Source organism: Motacilla alba, chromosome Z (assembly GCF_015832195.1).
Source record: "Motacilla alba alba isolate MOTALB_02 chromosome Z, Motacilla_alba_V1.0_pri, whole genome shotgun sequence".
Taxonomy (NCBI): domain Eukaryota; kingdom Metazoa; phylum Chordata; class Aves; order Passeriformes; family Motacillidae; genus Motacilla; species Motacilla alba.
In genome coordinates this window covers 13,620,780-13,648,250 of record NC_052046.1, presented here as the reverse complement: position 1 = coordinate 13,648,250, position 27,471 = coordinate 13,620,780, and the positions used below count along the sequence as shown (strand labels likewise).

General features: G+C 38.9%; 1 protein-coding gene across 1 annotated transcript in view; it reads left to right on the top strand.

Moving 5' to 3' along the window:
• Positions 1-27,471, top strand: part of OXCT1 (3-oxoacid CoA-transferase 1) — an 81,930-nt gene that overhangs the window by 51,310 nt on the left and 3,149 nt on the right. Inside the window, exons 12-16 of the mRNA XM_038123577.1 lie at positions 670-742; positions 1,510-1,585; positions 16,245-16,334; positions 20,993-21,073; positions 23,062-23,163. Of these exons, the coding sequence (XP_037979505.1) occupies positions 670-742; positions 1,510-1,585; positions 16,245-16,334; positions 20,993-21,073; positions 23,062-23,163 (422 nt within the window). The remainder of the gene's footprint in view (positions 1-669; positions 743-1,509; positions 1,586-16,244; positions 16,335-20,992; positions 21,074-23,061; positions 23,164-27,471) is intronic.

Here is a 27,471-nt window from a genome sequence, read left to right as displayed (position 1 = left end):
TCTTCAGCCGTGTTTCTTCTGCCTTATCAGAGGCACCCTGTGTAAGTGTTTGTTCCTTAGACTGTTTCAAAGAGCAGGCAGAAGAGGAAGAAAAGGGCCCTGAACAGAGTCAAAATAAGATACTTCCAGGTGTGTTCCATTGCTTGACTCAAGCATTGTTCAGAGCACAGTACAGAACACAGAAGCACATTTTCTTGTGCCCTTTAAAAAAGCAAGAATAGACTAGACCTGTCATTTATTTGTTTTGTATTTTTTATCATTAGCACTATAAACTGTTCAGTCTGATCTGCTTGCTTTTCTTTGCAGCCTCTCTGTGTCCTGAAGGTTTTATCTTCCTCTGTTTCAAAAGACAGTTACTTCTCACTTTTTCTGTGAATGGAGCAGAAAGCTAAAGTCCATAGATATTTCCTACACTCTGGTGTTTGTGATGCTTGCCTGGAACTGCTGGTGGTCAAACAGCAGGCAATCCTATCGTTAGACACTCTAACAAACTCCTTCACGATTCAATAGGATTGATTTTGTTTACATGTGATGTTGTTAAGTGTAATCAGGTCTGTAGCTGTACTGAATCCAAAGGCATTTGATAAAAACCTCTTATTTCTTGGTAAACAGCTGTGACTTCATTTGTCAAAGAACCAAAATGCATACTGTAGCTTATTTATTTTACAGGTAAGGAGACAGTCACTGTTCTTCCAGGTTCTTCCTATTTCTCTAGCGATGAATCATTTGCAATGATAAGAGGGTATGTAACAAGACAAACTCTAATCTTTTTGAAACAGGAAAAGGATAAACTGCATCAGTGGCAGAACTCATGAGTATTTCTTCCAAATGTGGTTAGCATTTAACAACCTGTAAAATTATCATGGGCTTGAACAGTTATGGTTTACAGAGGGTTAAATCTAGCTATTGGAAATAAAAACCCACTGCACTAATAGACACAATGGTGATGTTTTTGCCTACTAACCACCTGGCCATCTATAAACACATTTATAATGACATTTTAACAACTATTTTTTTGGTCATTTCCAAGTATCTAATCTGTACTTGCACTCAGTATATTTTCTTTGCTCAGCTTGCAATTGTGATCCTCATTCCACCTCCTTAATGGAAATTCAACGTCTGCACCTGTTTTTTGTTTGTTTTTTGGAAGGGAGTTTGGATGCAAACAAACACTAAATCCTAATGGCTCTGAAAAGATAATGGGTGCATGTAAATACGTTAAGGAGTGCACTAAAAAGTATGAGTTCAGAGATGATTGACTGCACATGCAATTAACCAAACCAGACAAGAGTAGGAACATTTCTGAGGCTCAGTCAACATAAAGAGAGACATTTTGCATCAGTGATACATCTATGGGAGAAAAAAGCCCAACTACGTGTGTGACAAACAGTTGCTACCTTTGTCATATGCCATTTTAAAATTGATGTAATGAGCATGAACAAAAGCTCGTTAAGATTTGTGGGCTGTTACTTGAACATGATATGCTAATGACACACTTTCTGTTACCAGAGGCCATGTTGATTTGACAATGCTTGGAGCTATGCAGGTGTCTAAGTACGGTGACCTGGCCAACTGGATGATTCCTGTAAGTAGGTTTTTGAACTACTGGCAATGTACTGTGTTTAGCATAACATAGATGTAGCTGAGGACCAGGCAAAGGAGAAATGGGCAGAAGTAGAATGGGAGTTGTGAAGCTAAAAGTAGTAAAATAGAGGATATGTGTATTTTTCCTGCATACTGCTGGCACCAAGCAATCCATTATCAGAGGTCAGCCTTCTAACATTATGCTTGTGCATTGTGAAAAGCAAAACATTATTTATGCAAGCCTTTTTCCTGCCTTTTATGTCCATGCCTTTCAAATGTCTCTTTTTTTTTTGGCTGAGGACTGGTGCTTTTTCTTGACAGTGACAACTCTTGTATGGTTGTACCTGGAGCAGTAAGTTGGAGGAAAGTATAAACCACCATGTAGTTCATTATAAAATTATAAAAAGAGCCTGCATTATTTTTCTGTATTTCTGTCAAAAGATTGTAGCATTGCCCTTTCAAATACATTAAGGAAAAAGCAATAATACTGTATTTAGCCAAACAGACCTTCAGGTTTCAATGATAGAAATATAAGCTGATTCCAGCCTTATTTAAGCAGCGGATAACATTAAGCCATTCTTTGAACTTTATGTTCTAACATTAAACATTAGAGACTTTCACACTGTTGACAAGTTTGATATTTTCAGTAGCTTTCAATATGGTACTTTCAGGTACGGTTTGTATCAGAGATGTCTAGAAGCAAACTTTCTTATTAGCCTTGTTTAAAGTAATGAGACATATTTCTGTCTGCCTGAGCAGTGTTAAGGACCTTGGGACACTGAAAGATGATTAGATTAGGAGAAAAAACCCAAATGAATGTCCTTGTCTCTTGGAGAAACATTAGTTGAACCCAGAAGTCGGTGACTTCTACAGCAGACCTTTGAGCATGGAAGTCATGGAGCAGTGGCTGAAGCACAAGGTGCTCTTATTGAGAGGGGACAGCGTCTGACATGGGAGCTATACAAACAGATGTGAGAGAAAGGGTTATATGAAGGACTAGTCCAGGTGTCTGTGTGAGTAATTGTGGGGAGTGAGAAGGGTTATGGCTAGGCTGAAATACACCTTTCAAGATCTGAGCTTTCAAAAGATGAAGACAGCATTTTGTACTGATAAAAAGATTCATTTACACATGCATTTCTTGAAACATTGAAGCTAAGATTGATTGTACTCTTTCTCAAAATGGTGCAGATTTACATGTTCTTCCCTCAGTGCTTTATGTTCTCTAAAATATAGTGATTTTAGTTTTGCATTCGTATAGATCAAAAAGATTATTTTTTATATCTGGTATTGCTTATTTTACCTATGAAATTGCCTCTCAGTTCTGTTCGACCCCAAATTTATGAATAACAGGTATTTTTTCAAAACAGGAAAGTATAAAATGCAACTTTCAAGGCAGTTTGACTTTTTGTTACCTTTGAGATTTACCTGGTTATTACATACTACAGTATACATCAGATGGATCCTTGTGACTTTTTGCTGTTGTCATTTTCCACTCTTACTGATCTTTGGCTGTTTGGAAATTTACTCTTCAGTGAGCTGTATTTACTTGTGAGTAAATATGCCAATGACACTTCATAAATCCAACCAGGAGCCTTTCCAAGCAGCAGTAATTTCTCTTTGGTTACTTTTACGGAGATCTGTTGGATGGATGATTCTTAATCTACTTTATTGATGTGTTACTGCTATTCTACAGTACAAATTTTAAAAATGGGATTAACCAGCCCATAGATATACAGATCTCCCTGCTTTTCCTGTAAATAAGATGATATATTATTGTCAGTTAAATTTAATCATGGGCAAGATGTGTTTCTTTTTTAGTCACAAGATTTGTGTGTGGATGAAACAAAGATTGACTTTGCTGAGAACTCATATTGTAAGGAAACTTCAAGCTGTATTTTGTTCTAACATTTTTCACTTTTCATTTAGTTTTGGTTAAATATTTCTTATACAGTGTAGCTTTGGATTCTTGTATTGATGATATTTGCCTTTTATTTCAGAGGCAAGTAATAGCTCTATATGTTTCGAACAAGTACCATTATGAAGCTGGCCTTTCTTTCCCATAAGAGCTTTGATAACACCTGAGGCCTAGTGTGTGCATGTGTGTGTGTATGTGCGCTTACTATTAGGAACTGAGCTGAGGAAGTCTCATTGCAGTAATTACAGCTTTTTCTTTGCTCTTATCTGATGACTTTTAATGGAGAGAAAAATCCCGTGAGTAAAGGAAGAAGAGGGTGTGAATATTTTAAGCACATGCAGTAAACAATGCTGTTTGCTTAGGCAGAAGTTATTTCCTAAATACTGGCATTTATTGGTAATTTTATTCCATTAAGCACTACTACTTAATAGCTATTCGTCTTCCTCACTTTGGTATTTTTCCAGCTAACGAGAGTTTCTCAGGAGGAAAAGGAGAAGGAGGTGAATTTCTGTGAATCCTCTGGGAACAGAATGCATCTCTAAGACGTTGGCCAAGAGAGTTTGAAGAGAAACATGGAGGTCATTATCATGGAGTAGGTCAGATAGGCCAGAACAGATAATGCATGCTGCTGGTTGCTGCTGGATGGAGCCACATTTCATTTCATGAGTGCAGGACACTTGTAACCTATCTGCGTGTCTCAGTTAATATCAGAAATTGCTGCCAGCAGGGCAGCTTCCCAGCATTTACAGAGCAGCAGCATTAGTGGTCTCACATGTGGTTTTGAAAGCTGTGGGGTTGACTGCACATATCCCTGCATGTACTTGCTTCGTTTCAGTTCCTTTCTACTAGTGTCTTGAAACCCTAAGAACAGAAGCAGTTATGAAACAGTTTCTGGTGCCCTTCTGCCAGGGCCAAGTTTACTACAAAGCACTACAGCTGCAGCTTGCACAGAGTAGTGCTTTATTTTCCCTGTCCTTCCTAAGAGAACACAAGTAACTATGATTATTTTTGTGACATATATCAGAGGCTGGGAATAGGTGACAACAAAACACCAGAACTTCTGCCATGTTCCTCTGTGACACCAAGGCCTCTGTCTTTTTAATATGCATTTCTGAACAAACCATAACATTAAACAACCCTAATATGACTACTGATACAGCTGACGCACTGCAGCAGCAGAAAAAGTATTGAAGCAATAGTGGAGGTCCCTGCAGCTGGAAGTTGATGAATCTGAAAGCACAAAATGGATTAAATGTCCATGGCATCAGATTTCACTAGGCAGAAACTTCTTGCAGGGGAAAAAGATAACTATGCAGTAAATCATTAATGAGAAGGTAGCATACTCAGGAGGACTACAAGGATGTCGTGAGGTTTTGGAGGGAGAGTATTGGAAGAGCCAAAGTTCAACTTAATTTGGCTACTGCCATAGAAGACAGTAAACAGTGCTTCTATAAATACATCGATAACAAAAGAAGGGCTAAGGAAGTTGTCCATCCTTCATTGGAGGCAGGAGGAAACGTAGTGGCAAAAGACATGGAAAAGGCTGAAGTACCTAATACCTTCTTTGCCTTAGTCTTTTATGGTCAGACCAGTTGTTCCCCAGGTACTGAGCATTCTGAGCTGGAAAACAAAGGACAGGGAGCAGTATAAAGCCTCCACACTTTGGGGGAACTGATACCAACCTGCCGCACTACTTGGACACACACAGTTCTATGGAACCAGATGGGAGCCACCCCAGGGTACTGAGGGAACTGGTGAATGTGCTCACTTGGCTGTCTCCAGAAGGGCCAAAAAGGAGGATACAGGGAATTGCAGATCTGTCAGCCTAACCTCAGTATTAGGGAAGGTCATAGAGTAGATCATCTTGAGTGCCATCATGCAGGGTATACAGGACAACCAAGGTATCAGACAGATGGTTTTGGGAAAGGCAGCTCCTGCTTGAGAACCTGATCTTTTTTCATGACAGGGTGTCCAGCTTAGGGAATGGTGGAAAGGCTGTGTGTGTTGTCTATCTGGACTTCAGTAAAGCTTTTGATATCATTTCCCACAACATTCTTCTGGACAAACTGGCTGCTCATGGCTTGGATGGGGGGACACTTGGCTGGGTAAAGAACTCTGGGTGGCTGGGTCCAGGGAGTGGTGCTGAATGGAGTTCCATCCATCTGGGGCTGGTCACTGGTGGAGTTCTTCAAGGCTCAGTGTTGGGGCCAGCCCTGATTAATATCTTTATTGATGATCTGGATGAGGGCATTGAGTGCACCCTCAGTTAGTTTGCAGGTGACACAAAGTTGGGTAGGAGTGTTGATGTGCTGGAGGGCAGGAAGGCTCTCCAGAGGGATCTGGACAGGCTGCATTGGTGGACTGAAGCCAGTGGTGTGAGGTTCAACAAGGCTAAATGCCGAGCCCTGCCCTTGGGTCACAACAACCCCAGATAGTGCCAAAGGCTGGGACAGAGTACTTGGAAAGCTGCCCACTTCTGGAAAGACTTTGTAGTGCTGGAGCATGTCCACAAAAGAGCAACAAAACTGCTAAAGGATCTGGAGCACAAGACTTGTGATGAGCAGCTGAGGGAGCCTGGAGAAAAGGAGGCTCAGGGAACATCTTACTACTCTCTACAATTCCCTGAAAGGATGTCGTAGCTGGGTGGGGTCAGCCCCTTCTGCCAGCAGCTGATAGTACAAGACGAAACAGCCTCAAGGTTTTTCAGGGCAGGTTTAGACTGGATATTAGGAATGCTTTCCTCACCAAAAAGGTTGTCAAGCATTGGACCAGATTCTCCAGGGAAGTGGTGGAATCAGCATCCCTGGAGGTATTTGGAAGATGTGTAGATATAGCACTTAGTACCCACCATCAAAGAGGATTGAGGAGTGGTTAATAGACTGAACTTGAGTAAATTCACAAGGGCAGACAGAATACATCCAAAGGTGCAAAAGAAGCTGGCCATTTCCTAAGGCAGCAGGCTCTAAGCCCAGTGTCCAGAAATTACAAGCAGCAGCCTCAGAGATGATACAGGACCTGATACTATTTAGCATCCCTCTTCTCTACAAACAATGCAAACCAGGAAAATAAACTTTAGCTTTGTATATTCTTTAACTGGAAAATTCAAAATTTATTTTTAGATTGCTAAGGTAGTGCAGTTAGCTAACACTAAGAGAAGAAGAGAGTGATGTCATTTGTGCAGCAGGTGAAGTTTGGATACATAAATCTGTACCATTCTTTGGGAAAAAAAATCCTAACACTTTAGATTCAGCAGCCTGAGATTTTAAAGCTCTAACTTGGACTAGCCACACCTAAAGGATTAAAACATCAAGAATTAAATAAAATTACCAAAAAAAATCTAAGCTTTATCAAAGAAGATTATCTGAAAAGAAGAAATGAGGAAACCCATTCAAATTAAATAATAAATATTTTAATTTACAGTCTGTAGAGGTTAGTATAACATTAGGAATATAATTTTATACGTTAGTGGTAGCTTTTCTAGAGAGCTCCAAAGTATATATTTTGCACAGTTTTGGACACTTTGACCTCATTAGTAAAGACGTTTTTTAACATAAAGGTAAATTGGCAGAGACCAGCCAGCTTTGTGTCTGCATGAGGGTTTTTTGGTTTTATTTTTGCCTGTAGCTATTTGTAGTGCCAAACCTGGAAACGGAGGACTCCACACCAAGAGTTTTTCTTATACAAAATGATCATTTTTAATGATGGAAGAAAGAACACGGATCCCTGATTGCGTCCCTGAATGCCTGAGGGCGCTGTAGGTCTTCTCTGAGGAGCCCTACTGCAGCGTGTTCATCACTGTGCTTGGGTAGGAATGCCTTGCATAAGGCATATTTTCATTTTGAATCCAAACACATTGTCTAGTTACTCTCCTAGTTCTCCCAGTATATCTGTGGCACTGAATGCATTAAACTCAGTGTTTTGTTTCAAGATGTACAACATTGCAAGAAAAGTATTTTACCTATTAACTGTGAATGTGTGAAGGACTAAAAATGGGCTAAAAATCTGTATGAATAGAAAATATGCAGATTAAATATGCTCAATGACTGGTTTCTCTCAGTAATACTATCAAGTTGTCTGATGTCTAGAACATGAGTAGGGCTACATCAGTATTTCAACAGAGGAGAAGGATGGGACTTGCAGTTAGCCAAAGACTTCTTGGAAATATACTTTTCAATGGGACATTGGTTTAGTATCAAGATGTATTAGGTTTTTGCAGACACACATCTTGAAATTATGCCTAGAGTAATAAACAAGCTTACTGCTTATCTCCCACCAAACATGTGCCTGAAAGCCCTGCAGAGCCTTTGCAACACAAAATTATCACTATTGCAAAAGTCCTGCAGCCAAAGAGGAGAAACAGAGTGTATTGTGTTGGCTCTACTTCTTCCACCTTTTTGATGTTTTTTTTTTATCATGTTTATTTCTCTTCAGACTGCATAGAAGGAATGTAGGAGCTCCCTATTGGTTTTTTATTCATACTCTTAAATTTTCAGTGTGGGAAGTGGCAGCTCTGCTTTTTGGATAATGAGAGCAGCTGAAGAAATTCTGCCTGTCTCAAAAATACAAGCATATGTCAAAGGACTTCTGATCTGTGGGTTAGTGGTGAGAACTGTTACTATGATATGGAGCCATCACTTTCAAGTGAGACTAGTATTATGTTGGCAGTAAAATTTAATTATTGCATGCTATGCTGTGTGTTTTGGAAATGGTGTGCAAAGGTAAATGGACAGCTTAATTGTCCCATTACACTGAAATAACATTCATCACTGTAAAGCAAATCCATTTCAATGAAGCATGTCACAGACTGTTTTGCATTGCTCCTGAGATGCAGCTTCTCAGTGTATTCATTTGAATTTTACTCTGTCATTCAAATCTGTTGCCAATGGTTATTTCAAGTTAGGTTTATGCGAGAATAAAGGAATTAAATTTGCCCAACTTTCTTTGCATGTATTTTATGCAGCCCTAATTTTCTGATTATGAAAAATAAAAATATAAATGTAGTTAGTGCATGTATTTGTGTATATTAAATTTTAGGGTAGAGTTACTATTACATTTTGCCAAGAAAAAGAAGTCATTCAAGAACTTATACTCCATTCTTTCAGAAATTAGACTTATTTCTGGATTTTAATTTTCACTATGTGTTTGTGTGTGTGCTCAGAGATACCTGGTTAACATTCTTCTAAACCAGGCTATTTCTTGTATGGCTAAGCCATACAATAGGCTTTTTTTGTATTTAAAAAAAAAATACATTTACCCTGTTGTGCATGTAGAGTGTGCTTCGTTTTGTTGCATTCTGCCAGTATCAGCTTTTTGTTGTGTTGTTGCATTACCCACTCTTCTAAATGAAAAATCCTGTTAATGACTTCCCACTGTTACGTTTTTTTTTTCTGAGAGTAAGATCTAATCTAGTTGTCCTAATTGAAAGTATAATTACAATGATTCTGTAAGTAGGACATATGTAAGGACATAAAATCAGTGTAAAATCGAACAAGGAACTATAGTTCAGAATACTTGACCTTTATCCATCTTTTTTTTTATATGATCTTCATCCAGTCTTTTTCGCTGAAAAAATGGAAAGTGAGATCTGGAAGAGTTGTGACTTTCAGTTTTGAATTAACTACAAATATACCCACCCTTTAAATGCAGCACAGGACTGTTACCAAGGGGCAAAGAAGACATCTACATTTTTGTGAAGTTAGAGTAGATTTATACATCTGTATTTTTTTGATATTACCATCTGATTGTTTTGTGGTTTTTTTCCTAAAACAAAGTTTTGAGCTAATACACACTTTCCCAAACCAGCCAGGTGTAACCCCACAACTGATGACCTCCTTCACTGTGCTGTGCTGTTTGATGCTGACATGTCTGTGCTGGCAGGCAGTGTCTATGCAGAGAGGGAGAACTGTGTGACTGATGTGTTGTTACCACTACTGCAGAGAGGGGCAGAGCAGAGATCTTTGAAGGGGCCTTCAGTTTATCCTTTTGACTGCATCATTAGCACAACTGATGTTTCTGGTGGCAGTACCTTGTATCCACTGCATTACCTTAGCTTCTGCTTTTCTCTGTGAATCTCATACTGTTCCAGTTGCTCTGAATTTTACTGTCTGTCCCTGGCATGATACAATAATTTCCTTTGATAAGGACACCTTCCATACCTTTTTTCCTTTTGTATGTGACACCTCATCTGTGTCTGTGGCCAGGAGAGACAATGCTGACATCTTTGCTCTCTCCTCCTAAGCATCTCGTTCACAGTCTTCAGGGGAATGCCTGAAAAATTGAGGTTGAGTGGGAAGCTTGCAGTTTAAACTAGAAGCCCTTGTTATCTTGTGTAAGACTTTTTGAAACAGCAGTTTCACTAACTTTGAGCGTAGTGTGAGGCATGTGTACTCTTTTCTCGAATGGAAGGAAAGAGAAATTTCAGACTCAATGTTATTTGTTTAATACAGTATAAGGGCAGTTGGAAACATGGGCAAGGACTCTTAGGAGGGAAGTGGCTTGATTCCTTTCCAAGCAAGGGTACATTTTCACCTTGCCTGTGCTTTGATATTCAGTTTTAAATTGAATTATTCAAGAAGCATTTACCACTGACAAGTTTTCATTGTTTCTTGAACTCATGATTAGCATCTGCTCTGCTGTACTATTGATGCAATACCTGTTTGTCTCAAAAGATCGTGTTATTTTAACTTAAGCAAACAGTTCAGGTGCATTTTTTCATATGATGTTGGGAGCAGTTATAAAATTCAGTTACAGAAGAAAAGTCCTTTCCCCTGGGAATATAGAGGAAGGTTTTAAGGCACCAACATGAATTCAAGACCTTAATAGTGTTAGAAGGCTTCTGAATTTTTCTCTTTTTTCTCATCTATCTCTTCTTTAGCTGTTTATCTGCTTGGATTTTCTTATAAATTGTTTCCTGCTTACTGTAGCACCTTTCTAACTTGCTTGAAATATTTAGGCAAAATTTCACATTCTCTTGAAAAATATCTTGACTGTCTGGCCCACATTGGAGTACTCACAAGTTTCCACTGATATGCCAGGTTGTCTTGGGTGCCACAGGTGACCAAACAAAGATTCTTGTTTAGGAATTACTATTAGGCTAAATTAATTCCTCAGGCTATTTCATGTTGTATTTTGACCACTCAAATAATGTTCAGATGTAAATGCATTAGATGAAAAATACATACCTTTCTCTCATATTTTCTTAAAGATGCCCCATTACTGCAATAACAAAATAATTCATTTTGTAATAAGTAGGCATTATGGGAAATTTCACTAGTACTGTGTAGGTTTATGTAGGTCTACACAAAAAAAAGCAGGACAGCTGATGATGTCAATTAAGAAAACCCAAAGTATCAGGTCCAAAATTTCCATGTATTGCACTCTAGTATTATTTGGACTGAGACTTAGAGAATACTGCTGATAAAAGTACAATGGGAAAATGAAGGATTCCCAGAATTCCCAACTTACATTGTAACAGAGGAGCTGCAAGGAAGTTGTCAGCTTGTGTCTGTTCTCTACCCAATTGTCTGTATAAATAACTGCCAAAACTGGACCTCTGAGAAGTGCAAGGCTAATCAAAAAATATTTTATTCTTACTTCAAGCTCAGTCTGATGAAATGGGTTTTATAACAGTGCTTCAAATTACCAGTGCTCTACCATGGCACTGTCTTTCCTTCTGAATGGTTTCTTAAGCTAGCAACACCGTTGTAATTAAAAACTAACAAAAAACATCTTAAATAAATAAATGGAGGGAGCAGGGTAGGGCAAAAATCAGTGAAGTGTCTTTTTGGAATCACTTTTTAGCCTTGAATATTTTAATTCAAGTTTAGCATGCAGCTGCCCCCTTTATCAGTATGGTGTAGGGGAAAATAGGGGAAAATGCAAATTGTGGTTGTGTTCTGGTTTGAAAGCAAGACCAGTGAAAGACTCCAAGTCAGAAATACAATTTATCAGGAAACAGAAAAAAAACCCCAAAACACATGCAATAATACAACAGAAAAACCACTGACAGAGTCAGAATACAGCCTGACACCCTGTTGATCAGGGTGTTGGTAGCAGTCCAGCTGGATTGGTGGCTGCAGTCCTCCTGGAGTATCAGGTGTGGTTGTTGGAAGCAGTGATCCTGTAGAAGGGTGTAATCTTCCTCTCAAGATCCAGTGGAGAAGGCAGCTGTTCCTCTGGGAATCCAGTGGAAAGACTGCTTGTTGTGTCCTAAGACCCCAGATAATATCCAGGTGGGGATGCTTAGCTCCTTCCCCCTGGGCGGAGCATCTCACAATGGGCTGATATCATTCTGTGAGTCATTAGGTGAGTCCTTGACTGCCTATTAAACTGAAATAGCTCCTGGAGGGAGTTACCTCTGAGTCATGCAGAAAGGCATTGATGGGCCCATTAACAGGAGATAAGCAAAAAAACAATGCCCTTCCTGGTTTCAACAGCTCTTTAGCATGGGAATAGAATGGGTCTTTATATTGTAACCTGGGACAGGTAGTTTGGTGGGTGCACTGAGAGTAATGTAAGTCTCTTACGCTTTGGATCTTCCTCACAATAAAAGCATGTAATTACTTGGCTAGTTGCATTTAATGCTGAATTGATTTGCTTTACTAGGCACCACCCTGTAGTGATGAATATGTTTTCCTAAAGAGGAGGAGCAGATGAAGTAATTTAAAATCTCTAAGTCCTTCTCTTCAGCTTGCATTTTCCTCTTTCTTCTCACACAAAGGGATGATGTCTCTTCTCTCAGTTCTGTATGACAGTTTCTTCAGCAGTACATTTGGTGTTGACCTTCATCAGCACTTAGTTCCTCAGGAATTTACTTGTCACTGTAGGTCTTTTGTAGTTAATAGAATGAAAAGGCCTGGAAAATGAGCTAATGGCATTGTCAGGATAGAGGTATTGATAGACTGATCCTCAATGTAAACGTATTCTGAGTTACTGTGGAGATAATATGTAATCTTCAGCTACTCTGCATTATCTTGTCATGGAATTTCTGGCAGGCAGGTTGGAGGTCACTCCAGTCTCTGTGAGAGCTGTGTTTTTCCGGGCAGGATGGAGAATGATCTGAGCAGTGCCAGGAAGTTAAGTACAGAGATAAATCCTTTTCAGATTTCTATTTGCAAAGAAATATTTAGTAGTAATGATAATTTATGTGATAAATAATAAATCTTTGTCTGACTGAACAGTGCCAGAGGGCTTGTTTATAGATTTAGGAAGATGTGATTTGTTCTTCACTGTGCCAACAGTAGGGAAGTGGGAATTTTTTATTTTTTGTGTATGTGTGTCTGTGTGTGTGAATACTGCTGTTGTGGTTTGACACTGGCCAAACGCCAGGCACCCACAAGAGCCACTTGCTCACCTTCCTCTGCTGCAGCTGGGCAAAGGAGGGAAAAGGGAAAAAAAAATTATCGAAGGCTCCATGAGTGAGACAAGGACTGGGAGAAACATTTCAAGGGCTAAACAGGCTCAACTTTAGTTGCAAAGTGAAGTTTATTACTAACAGAATCAGAAGAGGATAATGAGAAGTAAAATGAGCCCTTAAAACACCATTTTCCCCCCAGCCCCTTCCTCCTTCCCACTGCCAGGGATACAGGGCATGGGAGTTTTGGTCAGTTCATCACCAAGATTTTCTGCTGCTGCTCCAGGAGAGGAATCCTTCCCCTGGTAGGCCATGGAGTCCCTCCCACGGGAAGAGTTCTCTGTGAACTTCTCCAGTGTGGGTTCACTCTCATGAGCAGCAGCCAAACTGCACCTGCTGCAATGTGAGTCCCTCCCACGGGCAGACACTCCTCCCAAAACTGCTGTGGCGAAGGTCACTCTTCCATGGGGTGCAGTCCTCCAAGGACAGGCTGCTCCAGCCTGGAAGCTGGGCCCTCTCTCTCCACTGAGTCTCCCACTGGATCACAGTCTCCTCCAGGCATCCACCTGCTCCTGCATGGGGACCTCCCCCATGGGCTGCAGGTGGATCTCTGCACCCCTTATGGATCCCTGCGGGCTGCAGGGGCACAGCTGCTTCACCATGGTCTCACCAGGGCCTGCAGAAGAATCTTGGCACCTCCTCCCCCTCCTTCTCCACTGACCTTGGTGATTTCCAAGTTGTTTTCCTCACATGTTCTCACCTCCTCTTCTCTGACTGAAAGCTGAAACCTTATGACTTTGTTTTGATTTTCTTCTTAAATATATCATCATAGAGGTGTAATCAGCCTCTCTCACTGGCCCAGTTTTGGCCAGCAGCATGTCCACCTTCAGAGACATCAGGGTTTGGCTCTTCTGGACATGGTGGAAGCTTCAAGCAGCTTCTCACAAGGAACCATCTTTGTGGACTCCCTGCTACCAAAAACCAGGCCGTGCCAAACCAATACAACTGCCTTCATTACATAAGAGACCCTAATGATCTAGAGACTGACAAGAAGCTGGCCTGGCAGTTTCATGAGACAAGTCTCTTCCGTAAGTTTTTTGTCATGGACCATAGGTTCTGATACTTGTAAAGTATACTTGTAAGGTATTGGATCACATAGCTGATAAAAGGAAGCAGAAGAGGAGCTTTGTATTAGGAATTTTCCAGGCATTTAATAATAAACTTTTAGGTTTTATATTTGTAACAGTAAATGTTGTATTACTGTCCATATAACCATTCAAAAGCAAATGCAAACCATTTGAGGCAGAAATTAATTTATTTTCATCTGTAAAATTGACAGAATCACAGAATTAGAATATTCCGAGTTTGAAAGGATCCACTAAGATCATCAAAGTCCAACTCCTGGCCCTGCACAGTACCATCCCCAGGAATCACACCATGTGCCTGAGAGCATTGTCCAAACGCTTCTTGAACCCTGCCAGGCTTGGTGCTGTGACCACTTCCTTGGGAGTCTGCTCCAGTGCCCTGGGTGAAAACCACCATCTGGGTGAAAAACCCTTTTCTGATCTCCAACCTAATCTTCCCCTTACGCAACTTCGGGCCATTCTTTCACATGCTGCCACAGGTCACCACATAGAAGAGGTCAGTGCCTGCTCCTCCTCTTCCTCTATAAAGGAAGTTGTAACTGGAGTGTGGTCTCCCCTCCTATTCTCCAGGCTGACCTGATCTCAGCCATTCCTCATATGGCTTCCCCTCAAGGCTTGTGGGGTTTCACCCCCGGGTTGGGGTGACCCCAAAAGATGGAAAAGTCCCTCCTCCAACCCGTGTCTTCAAAGAAAGACTCAGTAGTCTTCTGTTGTCTGTTCTCAAGGAGTTTATTGTTGGTTAGCTAAGAGATTCTTCTCCTGAACTGCTGTGGCCCGTTCAGCAGGTCAGACAAAGGCACACTGCCCTCCCAGGGGGCTGGTGCCATCTTTTATATCACACATTACGTACTACATGTTTATACCTTTTCCCCAATACCTACTATCTATATTGAATAGTGACTTTCTACTCTAGACCAGTCTGTGAGTGCCAACATCACCAAAGACATGGAGGTTAGGAAGGAGAAAGAAAGAGGACAGGGCACACCCAAATTCCTCCATCTTAGAATCCCCTGACCCCCATGTACAAAACTTAAAACCCCCCTGTACAGCACTCAGAAATCCTACCCTTTACTTCGTGACTACTTCTACTACAATATCTAAACTTTTGTGACTTCTTGTTCTTCCTGCAAAGTTGGTAAACTGTCCCATGGGTCAGATTCAAAGCCACAGGGGTCTCTGGCTGCATGCCAGGGTCTCAGATGCTTTTGACCTGGGTCTGGAACGTCCGAGAATGTCTGTGGGACATTCTGAGTTCCGACAAAGGCTCTTCACCATCCTCATTGCCCTCCTTATGTCATGTTTCCTACTAGCCCCTCTTGCACTCCCCTTTCTTTCCCCCTTGGCAGCTCTGGGTTGGTGTGTGAAGTTGTTGCCATCTTTAGTTATTGGGGTCTGCTCATACTCACAGAACTTCGTACTTCTGACCATTTCCTGTCAGTAGTGTGTCAGGTCTGGACCTTTTTACCTTCCAAGATCAGATGAATCCAGTTTAAGGTAATGGAAGCAGGCAGGACTGAATGCCATAGCATTACAGAAAGGAAAAATAGAGGTAGCTGAACACCAAACTACAAGACACCTGCTGTGATAACACGTGCAATTGTAACACACTTTAAAGAATGAGTCCAGAGGCTGAAAGCATTGCTTGTTTTGAAGGACAAACAGAGGTGAATACTGAGCCACATTTATGTATTTGCCCATACTCTGAAATGACCTCTATAGACATCTGGAATAGAACAAAACTAATTGGTTTCTGCTGATACAGTGATACAAAGCATGGCTTTCTGAAGTGGCAGGAGACTTTCTAAACTGTCAGGTGGATGTACAGTGTTCAGATATTCTTGTTGCTACATTTCATAAGTAGAGATTTATTTTGAGGAAGCAGTGATATTTCCATCAACAGGTAGATGTACACTTTGCTTTTCATGGGACAAAACCATTGGAACTAAATTCATTGCTCCTCAGTGTCAGTGCTTCCACTAAGCCACTGATACTGCTCAGATTTCAGTTACACCCCAGGGAAAGAGCCATGGCAGTGGCTCTCCTTATTCTGCTGATCAGTCTTCTCCTATTTGCATCATATAGAGGCAAGAATAAGACAGTTCTTTTCCCTCTGTTGGTATTTGAATACTGTGGTTATGAAATAGATGGGCTTTTGATGCAGGAAAAGTTGACTATCTTGTGCTGTCACTTGCAGCTACAATATTATCTTAAAAAAAAAATTACATTTCCATTAAAAATTTCATTTTAGGGTAAGATGGTGAAAGGAATGGGGGGTGCAATGGACCTGGTATCCAGTGCGCAGACCAAAGTGGTTGTCACCATGGAGCACTCAGCCAAGGTAAGGCTCTGGCACTTTCTAAATCAGTGTTTTGTGCTGCATAAAAGACAAAAAAATAAACAAGGAAAAAAGGACATATTCATTCAGCTACTTTGTGAGGATTTGACAGTTTTGCTATTAGTTATTATGGTGATGCATCTGGAGGCTAGGTTAATATGGGTCCTTTACTCTAGTAAGTGAATCATTCACCATGGGAAAAAAACCTGAAATATTAACTTCAAGTTTAAAAGCTGCACACATTTCTTTTTAGCTACTTCATGCAAATTTAATGGGGGTGGCCATTGCCAAAGTGATAGTAGATGCTACTCTACTCTTTTCCTCTGAATAATTTGAAAAATGAGATTTCTCATGGTTATGATGGAAAGATATTTACCTTTGAAGTTGCCAGTCAAATTGGTACTGACAGCTTAATGGAATTTATTTTTCCAGCATGATGAGATGCAGGCTGTCTTACATCATGTATAAGTGGTTAATCTAGAGACTTCTTTGGGAGGGCATTGATATAGGTATATGCTATAGATAGAAGTCCCCTCCAAAAGATCACAGGAAACTTTGCATTTGAAACTTCTAACACAGGAGAAAAAATGTAGTGAAGGAGTAAAATCTCTATCCCAAATGTTTAACAATTTACTTTTTTAAAAAATTACTGTGTTTCTGTTATTCCAAAAGTTATTGTATGTCTGCCACAAGAATTAATTTTGTATTTTCCAATGTAATATCTCTTGTCAGAATTTGCGTGGTAAACTATAGTAAATCTGTAAACATGAGAGTAAAATATTAACCATTGTGTGTTTTTAAATGAGATTTGAAAATTAATTTTCACTTGAAAATAAAAGCAAATATTGAAAAATATTGTAGTTTCACAGTTTATACTAAACTGTGATCTCAAGGTGCACGTTTTGAGTAACAGGGCTGAGTTTAACCTGACAGTTGTCATGTTCATATGCATATATGAGTAAATGAAAGTATTAAATGAATTAATCTTCCTGGCTTGCATCACTATGACACAGCCTCCCAAAAACTGTAGTAACATAGGCAGTTATCCATTTGCCCAGACACACACTTAAGATATTCATGTGATCTGAATAAATATTTATGCTAAATGTCTACTTATTGTGGAATTTGGTTAAGGCCACATACAATATAATCAAACCAGTTTTTCTCATAAAAATACTATTGCTAAAATATTTTTCCAAAACAGTGTTTGGAAATTGTTTGCTGGGTTGTTTTTGTTTTGTCTGTAGTAGTACTGAAACAGGAAAAGAAGGAAAACAGAGATAGGTTCACTGTTATGAGCAGGTCAGGCATAGAATTATTTATTTTAGTGTATGTATACCTACTTTGTCCACTTTTGTGCACGGTGTGCCTGGTTTGCACTTCTGCAGTTATAGATTTTCATAAATAATTTCTTCTGCTTTTGTGCGAAGGCACTGCCAAATTAACAACATGCAATATTTTTATTTTATTCTTACTTTAAAATGGAACTTCTCCCTAGCCTCTTTCTGGGGTCTTCATATTGATGCTTCTTGCTTGCTAAAATGTGAAGATTATGTCCTATAGAAATTTAGTGTTTAGAGATCAGGCGCTCTTCCATTTTTTTTCTTTTTCTCTTTTTTTTGAATAGTCAAATAAATATAGCACTCATGAGGCCAGTGAGGCCACTTCTGAAAGTCAGAAGCCTTTTGTTGGGAGTGATTCCATCTTCCAGACCTGATTTTCTACTCATGGCTTTTCAATTCTTTACACCCAATATTTTATCAAAAACTTACTGCATGTGAATGTCTGCATTGGAGGAGCAATCCTTCATCCTGCTCGAAGACCAATGTGCTACTAAGTGAAAGAACAGTTTGCATGTACTGAGACAGTCTCTTGTGTCTGCTGGCTCTTTAGTAAAGGGACGTTTCTGCAGTCTTATTCTCCAAATGAATAAGAACTCTACCATCAGACATGAAAATTTCCTCTAAATCAACAGCAGTCAAGATTTGATGAATGGAAATATAGTGGAAGACATGGGGTATGGGCAGTGCCTTCAATGGACATGTGCAAGAGGTGCTGCAAGAGGTAGTTTTTGTGCTAGTTTTGTCTGATTTATGGTCTTGTGAAGGATCTTCTAATCCTTTTCAAGTTTGATTGGTTGTTTTCTTTTAATAATAGTGATGACTTGTTAAATATTAAACTAAGTTTTTAAAGAGTTTAATAGCCCTTTTCTTTTCAGTACACATGTTGCAGTTCTTGAACATAGAAATAGGCTGAGTCCTTGCAGCACAGGCAGAATATATTTTACACTAAATTATGATGGTGGAACTAGTAACTGTCTTACCACTCAAATAAATACTCAAGGAATTTTACTCTTTTAAAACTCTGATACGCAGTATGTTACAAATACAAAGAAATATACTCAGTCCCAAGTTAATTTCATGTTAAATTACTTAAGTTTTTACATGTAATGAAAACCAAAATGTACAGAAGATAGATGAGACAACATGAAATCAGCGTTGTAGAAGAATCATCAGCTTAAGAACTGCTGTTGAGGAAGGGTAACAGACAAGTACACAAAATGATGAGGGAATGAAGTAGGTGGATGCAGAATTGCCACTGCCTCATAAACAAAGTAGGGATAACTGACTGAAATTAGTTGAAACAAGAAGGAACACTTTCCACAGCCAGCTAATAAAGTTGTGGATGATAGCAGAATGATGCAAACATCTCAAGGAATTAAGTCTATATAGAAGGGACTAAACTATTTTATGAGGTTGAGTTCATTAATGACAATTAAATACCACTGCCTGGAAACTGTCTCTGCCTCAGAAAAATCTGTGCATTACAGCATTATCAGGAACCAAGAGGGCATATTTGCAGAAGGATATTTCAATTTTTGCTCTATATACTTAGGCCACTGGGAGACACCTGGCAAATGGACCTTATGTCAAATTCATTAGTTTTTCTTAATGTATTTTTTCTAAAATACCTCTTCTTTCATAGCCATGAAGAAAAGAATAATATAATATAAGCTTGTTATTTAATGTCAAAACAGTCCCTGTACATTTGTGTCTAATTTGCTAAATACTGTGTGAGAGAATTAGAAGTCAAGTCCTTACCCCCCTGCCATCATTGATGTGTTTTGCGAAACACGGTAATGTAAGGGCTGGTAATTGTTCCATGTTGTGAAATGAGTTGCCTACACTGTTCAGAAAAACAGAATGGAGACTGGTTTTAAGCACTTGATTTGGGCATGACTGAAATGTGGAACACTGAATTGAAAATTCCTTTCTGTGAAAAGTTCTGATTTTAATGTGTTGTGGAAGACTAAGGACATTTTTGTTCTTCAACAACAGAATTTTTTATTTAAAGCAGACTGGAACACCTAAGGTTTTATGTATCTACACAATGGTCTTTTCCTTTATCTGAATAAATCTGAATAAATTCAGATGGTAAAAATCATGCGGTTCCATTTAAATTGCTCTTCTTACAGTGCCCTGATGGGTGTCTTCCAAAAGTCACAGAATCATTTAGGTTGAAAAAGGCCTCTAAGATCATTGAGTCTAGCCTTTGAAAAGATCAGGAAATGCATTTCATCTTTAAGGCTAGCTGGTGATACAATAATCTTCAGCTCAAGTGTTAAGAAGCTCAAATGTATCAGTTCTCAGGGTCACAGGAGCATTCAGGCTGTCACCTCTGTAAATCCATACCTTTCAATCTCAGTTAGATACTACGAAGAGACACTTCATTTCACATGTCTGAAAAGTGTATCTGATATGTTGATGAAGATATTACAAATAGCACAGATTCATCTTGGCTCGTAGGCAGATTGCACAAGGACATTCCCAAGATGGACAGGATATAAAAGTAGATCAATTGAAAGTAACCAGAATGAAGAAATAGTTCCTCACAGACAAAGATAAATTCAAAAGCACATGGATTGCTCATTGTGTTATCACTCAGGAGTCAGACTGGCTGTGAGATGGCCCCTGATTAAGCCTTAAGGTAAACTGATGATTCTAAGTGGTTAAATGAGACATGTTACACTCTGAGAGTTTTGAAATGCATAACTGAAAATTGATAATTAGACAAAAAATTAAAAGCATGGGTGATGAGACAAGTGTGCGCTTAATGCTACTTCTGTAAAACACTTACAAATACTGACCAAAAAAGTAATGATCCTTCTGCCTTATATCTATTCATAGCTCTTGCAGCCTACATTAACTTAGTATGATCTAGAGACAGTGTTTTAACTATTATTTTTGAAAAATGAAGAAGAAGAAAGCAATGAAAGACAAGGACTTTCCCAGAGAAAATATAGATAAATAAACTGGATTTACTGTTTTGACAGCATGACTCTGCACTTGAACTCTGGGGATCTGAAGTTCCCCTGTGTGTGTGGCTGATCCTGCACATACCATTTGTGATAAAGGATAAGACAGGGAAATATGCTTCCCATAGTTTTGTTCCCTAATTTTTGTCCTTACATTAGTGAGGTTCCATATATCTCTTGTCCTCACATTATAGCAAGAAGGGCAGATTATTAAGAAGCAGTGTGCAGGACTTCTAAACTCAGGAGTCCACTCAGTGGTATGGTAAGATTCTTACTAGTCAGCTGTGATTTTCATGAACATATTTGAGTTTTTAAAAAGCTGATATTTGTATATTGTTAAACACAGGGAAATGTCCATAAAATCCTGGAAAAATGCAGTTTACCACTTACTGGGAAACAATGTGTTGATCGCATCATTACAGAAAAGGTAAGGTACTTTTCTTGACTCCTTGTTAATAATTTCCTCCTCTATTCTAAATAACAATAGCAAAGCTTAGCTAAAATGAAGAATATAGTATCTATTACCACTGAAGTGAAAAGATGGCCTTGGGGTTCAGGTGCAGAGGTCTTGGGGCTCATATTTTTCCTTTTAAAGTTTTGACATCTAGCATACTGAACTGTACCCTTAGATGCCTTCAGAACAAAGATGCCACATATGACAGGCATGGAAAGTGCGTATCTCCTTGTTTTCCCCCAAAGTATTTCTGAAAATTTGCTGAGAGATGCCAATTTTCTAATACGGCTGTAATCACAGCTTGGGAGGCAAAGGTGCATTGTTGTTTGCTTTTGTTAGGTTTTTGTTTGTATTTGTCCTTTTGTTTTCTTTGTTTTTTGGTTTTTTTTCCTAGCAGAGCACACATAGGTTGGACAATTGGCATCTTTTTTCATATACACTGCATACTGTTTCAGAGAAACCTGTGACTGTAGCAGAGCTTTAGTGTCCTTACTTGATTCCATTTGTGAACAATTTATTCTCCAGTGGACGTACATATGAGCATCTCGTACTGCTGCTGCTCAAAGTACATTAGTGGATCTTTTCAGCAAAGGATAAGTGACTTAAGGTTTTTTGCTGTAATCATACTCCTTTTATTTTTGGTGTTTACATTTTTAAGGACTTAGAGTAGTCCTGATGTGAGCCATCTATCATGTCAAGTACAGTGCATCAAAGGTGCTGATGAAGAATTTGCTTTCTCATGGTGGGATATTGCTACATCTAAAGGATTTTTCTTCAAGAAGTAAAGGAAAATATATTAAAATATGGAGGTTTTCTGTTTTTAAAATTATTCTTCTACCAACTGGCCACATAGAAATGGAAGATACAGAAAAAAATGAAAGGGAACAAGGACTAATAGAAAATAAACAAGCAGAAATGTCTCTAATATTTATCAATTACTAGATCTCATGTCTTTATTAGGAAATTATATTAATGTGCAACAACATTTGGATAGTGTTGCAAATTCTGTTTCCACACTAGCATCCTGCAGTGTTCCTTATGCCCAGCTTCTCTTTTAAGACATAGAGGAGCTTTTCGAGTGCCATAAAAAGCAGTTTCATGTGCCCAGAGGACAACTAGGCTTCAGGACACTTCTGTGACAAGCTTATGACTTCGCTTTCATTTCAAGTTCAAGCTTCTCTGGTCTTTTGCTACTAAACTTTTATTTTTAAGGAAAATTACATTAGACCTTGTGGTTTCCCTGGCAACTAGATTGCAACCTGTGTATCTCCCTCTGGTAGGCACTATTAAAGTGCACATTGTTTTACAGGTATTTTTATTTCATGCGCTTGTAAGTCTCAGAGGTGGAGTGCATATCTCATGAAGACATCAGACAGAACAGCCTTTGCTCTTCCAGCCTCTTCCTCTCAGGCTTTCTTTTAAAAATACTGCAGGGCATCACTGCTAGCTTCTAAAAATTCTAGCATTTGCATTGTGTATGCAGTAGCTATTGGAGAAACTTATAGTCAGCCAAAGATGATCTCTCTACTGGCCATGAAATAAAATAAAAGGATGGGGAGACATTCTCTTCCCCTTTTTCTTTTGTGGTCTCTTGGTGGACGTTGTCTTGTTAGCAAAGAATGTCTCAGCCCTTTCCTTTGAACCTCCCATTCTCACCAGAATGGAGCAGCAGGCATGGTCCACATTTCCTGCAGTGATGAACAGTTGCACTTTTCCCCCACAAAACTAACAGATACTAGATTCTAGATATTCTAACACATTCTAGATTCTTTTTCTCAGTACAAATAAATGTAGCAGAAACGTATATTAGTCAGTCATGAAAGTGAAAAGTGGCATCTTATTTTACTGAAGGAATGCTATTTACTTCAGCACACCATTTTGTTCAATGTTACTGCATTTACGTCCTCATTTTCTCTTTTAATAATAAAAAAAATAATTATGTGCTTTTTTGAACTTAATAGGCAGTGTTTGATGTGGACAAGAAGAAGGGATTGACCCTCATAGAAATCTGGGAAGGACTGACAGTAGATGATATCAAGAAAAGCACTGGCTGTGACTTCGCAGTAAGTAATTTTACAAACTAGTACAGTTTGGAGTCAGAACAAATATTCTCCACAAATACTTTTCACAGGAAGGCTTGTAGTTAAAGTAAGTTTCTTCTTTATAGGTGAGGAATGAATAGATTACATGTGGGATTTCCAATGAAAGATAATTTGGAGCTAATATAGTGTGATGATGTCGGAAGCATCAGAAGCTAGGAAAACCAGAAGAGATGGGGAAATAAAGTTAAATTAAAGTTTTAAAAGTTAAATAAAATTTCAATTAGAGTAAAAAGACAAGTGGAAAGGAAACTTCTATGCTTTGAACATGGGAATTGATTCATCTCTAAGAGATGGATAAATATTTATTTTTTCACTGTATAAGCTAGTTTACCTAACTCTCTGTAGCTAAGTTTCCATGCTATCTTTAGGTGGAGTTGTGAGTCTTCTTGACAGGAGTGACTACAGTTTTCCCCTCTGTGCTAGTAGGGCCAGTCAATCAACTGCTTTAAGACTGCCTTGTACAAATTGATCTTATGCTCTGCATTAATCCAGAAAGCCCCTGCCTTTTGACATTCACATTCATTCTTAAGTCTTACTTAATGCAAACACAAAACTGCACAATTAATGGAAAGCTGTAGCACTCTAGAGTGTAACTTTATGCTTGTGTGGTTGGTAATATAGTTTCTTCTTGGACTGTCCCTACATCAACATTTCAAAATCTTTTCTTCTGTGTTGTGAAGTCTTTTGGGGCAGTTCAACCCTCCTTTGGCAGGGGTGGCAAATATGACAGTGTACAAATTGTGCTGTAAAAATAGTTCAGGAATATTTAGTAATGAAGTAAAATACTTCTTTTTGCAGAATTTCATGGCATGGCTATGGCACCTAATTGATAGACTGCAGAGCATTTAGTATGTGCAAGGGTTTTTTATTAAAGCTTTGAGCATATTCTTGGTAGTAAGGAAACTTCCTGAGCAATTAACCTGTGAAATTTCATTTATTTCCTGTGCCCATAAGAGAGTATTTCTGATAACTAAATATGATTTTGTATGTTTCTCCTTAGATATTTTAAATAAAGGTCTGTAAACTGCTGAAAATACCTTTAATTATCTGAGAAAAAGATTTTGGATTAAAGACTAGTAGCCTGCAACTGCAGTGTGCAGGAAGCTGCTACAGAATCACTTTACTGAACCTAACTATGCTAGGTTACTAACTTTCCATGTCATATTTTTGTGAAGTCATTATTATTTTTTTATTTAAAGTGGAAGCAACCTTCCATATACAGCAGTTTTTTGTGGAAGTGAAATGATTCATTCAGCTTCTGACTTTCCTCTAGTAAAAAATTACCAATTTTCTAAAACTTTGATAATGCCAGGACTTCTTTTTCTTGGCCTGATCTGTCAAGCAGCTAGCATCCAGAAGAAAAACATAAAAAATATCTTTATAGGTTTGTATCTATCGCAGTGTATCACTTTGCTTTGTTCTTTTGGATTTAATTTGGGGAGTAACTTCATGATGAATTTAAAGGTGCAATTTTTAGTAAGCATTTAAATAGAAGTAAACTACAGCAAAGGACTTCTGTTTTTAGAAGTCACTGAGAACGCTCCTTACTTGTTCCAAACCTGCTTGTTTGAAAGGACCTGGATTCTTTTTGGTTGAGATGACCAAGAGATACCTATTCAATTAAGTGCTGTTTCCCAAAGTAAAGGCCAACTGCCTATGCTCAAGGCAGTGAAAGCAGAAGCAAACAAAAAAATTTAGAGAAAGAAGTGATAAGGTTAAAATGATGGGCCACTTTGCAGCAAGTATGACAGGGCAAGGCAATTAGGTCCAAAGAAAAGATTAACACCACCCCCTGTTCCTTGGTGCTTTCCTGGAAGTGTTACAAAGGAGTGATATAAACCTCAACTCTTTAGTGTAGCCTGAAGTTAGGACTTGATGAGAGGTATTGGAACAATTCCCTGTCTGGCTTCCTGGGATGTCTCTCTTAGACCAGGAAGGGACCCTTCACAGGCATCGTTTCCTAGTTCTCCAGAAAGCAGACTCCAGCACAGTCTGCTTTGTTCGGCTGCTGCAGTCATGCATGAAATCACAAGCTGTGGGCATGAAAAATGTAGGTGCTTCTTGGTTTATGCATTTACATGTACTTACCTTGAAAGCAGTGGCTTGCATAAATGCTTGCAAAGCAATGCTTGTTTGCAAAGCGTGTACCTCTGCCAGAGCACGTGCGGGTGTTGGTGTGACGTACTTATGGCTCCTTACAAAAGTGCCCACAGTCCCTGCAGCACTGCAGATTGAAAGCATGACATGAACCTTAGTTATTTGTTTATTAAACCTGTGGCATGGAAGCGCACTAGCCCTTTCTTTCTTTTTCCCCCCCCACATCCTGTAAAGAATGTTTCCAGGCCATAGTGTCCCAGTCCTGCTGTCACTGAAATCCTTACCAAATCTTCTGTGGAAATCTTTGACAGCAAGACTGGGTTGCTGTTGTGTAATACTGGACCCTTGATGACCTGAATTACATATATAGCAAACAACTACAGGTTCTTTGCTTAGTTTTGAATTTCAGAAAATAGGAATTTGAGCATAGTGATAGGCAGTTATTCAGACTGCAGCATCCTGGGTCCTTTTTTTCACATTTCAAAACTCTGCCTCAGGCTTTCTTGCAAGAGTAACAGTTGTGCTTGTGATTATTTATGTTCACTGAATGAGACATCTTGGGTTTATTTATATTGGTGACAGGAGTTTTAGTGATACTGTATTGCCACAGTAGAAGCAGGATCATATATTTTCCTAGTTTGAAACAGAACTAATCAGGGGAAAATGAGGAGCTGACCCCTTTTTCTAGTAGCTTTTTTCCCAGTAGATACAGTGTATGATCTGAACTAAAACGAATGTCTCTCTGAGTTCACTAGAAATGAGATTTTAAGAGATGGCTATATCTTTATATGTAACTGCCTCACCCCATGTAGACTACTCCTGTTTGGAGAGGAGAAATTCATAGTCTATATGGCCATATTTGAGACACATTTGACTATACAGTTCCATTTCACAGTCTGCTTACTTACTTGGAAAAACATCTCCTAAAGAACATTTGCAAAACAAAATGTCAAAGGAAACGTGATTTAGAGTCAACAATCTTCATTATAGACTGGCATCATTTAAAAAATAAACAATTCGCCCTCAATTTTACTGTGCTGTGAAGATAAAAATGTTGGCTTATCTTGCATGCTTAAATAAGATTTGCTGTAGCCTAGCATATAGATCACCTTGGCAGGCAACCTGTTTGGGCTTGTATTGCCTTTTACCATTGATGAGACCATGACAGAACATACTTTTGCAGATGTATTTCATTATAAAGATAATCAGGATAAGTCACAATTCCCCATCACAACCTTTTTGTCCTCCTTAATCTTAAAGCTTGTTTTTTCAAAATGTTCAAAGATAACATGGTGTATAGAAAAAGCATCTGCCCTGTCTAGTGTATGTTTAAAAAGGAAGTGTCTGTCCAAGTTCAACCACTGAGTTCAAAATTATACAGGATATAGATTTTATATTCCGGAAGTACATTTTCCTTTGAGGAACATTTTCTTTTGAGGCTGTTGCAAGATTGAGTTGATTAGTACGTGGAAGCTGTGGGTTTTTTTTCCCTGATCAATCACCCCTGCTGCAAAAAGGAGATTTTTGTATCATATATATACACATATATATTTGATGTTAGAATTGTGGTTTGCATTTCTCTGAAATGAAAAAATAGGTGTTAATAAGAGATAAGCAACTTTTATTAATTTAACAAATGGGTGGGTTTGGTTTTTTTTTTGTTTTTTAAGGGCTTGTTTAAAATTTTTGAACACTAATTTGCTGTTGCTTCCTTGTTAAGGCCAATGGAACTTAGCAGGATTCAGCCTTATTCAGAACCTGAAGGAATGCTTGCTTCATAGAAATTCAATGAAATGAGCATAGGGCTGTTTGTGTAGCTGAAAATGGTACTTTGGGGTTGGAAATCAGAGATTCAACAGGCTTGGACTGCAACCAGCCCCAGAACCCATGTGTCTTCTTACTGGTTGAGAGGCCACATACTGGACTGCACAGGCAAACTCCTCCCAGAGCACCTACCTGTCCAAGCTTAGCAAAGTATTTGAAGCTTCCAAGATCGGGTGTTCTTCCTGTGAGTGAATTAAGACTGTGTTGCTTAGGAGGTACCATAGAAAGTAGCAATTCTGAAGCTGTGCACCATGAATACAGTCTGCATTAAGCCCCTTCAGCCCTTACTAAATGCTGTTCTCTTAGCACAGAGTGATACAGGATTGACTGTCTCTAGTGGACTCAGGG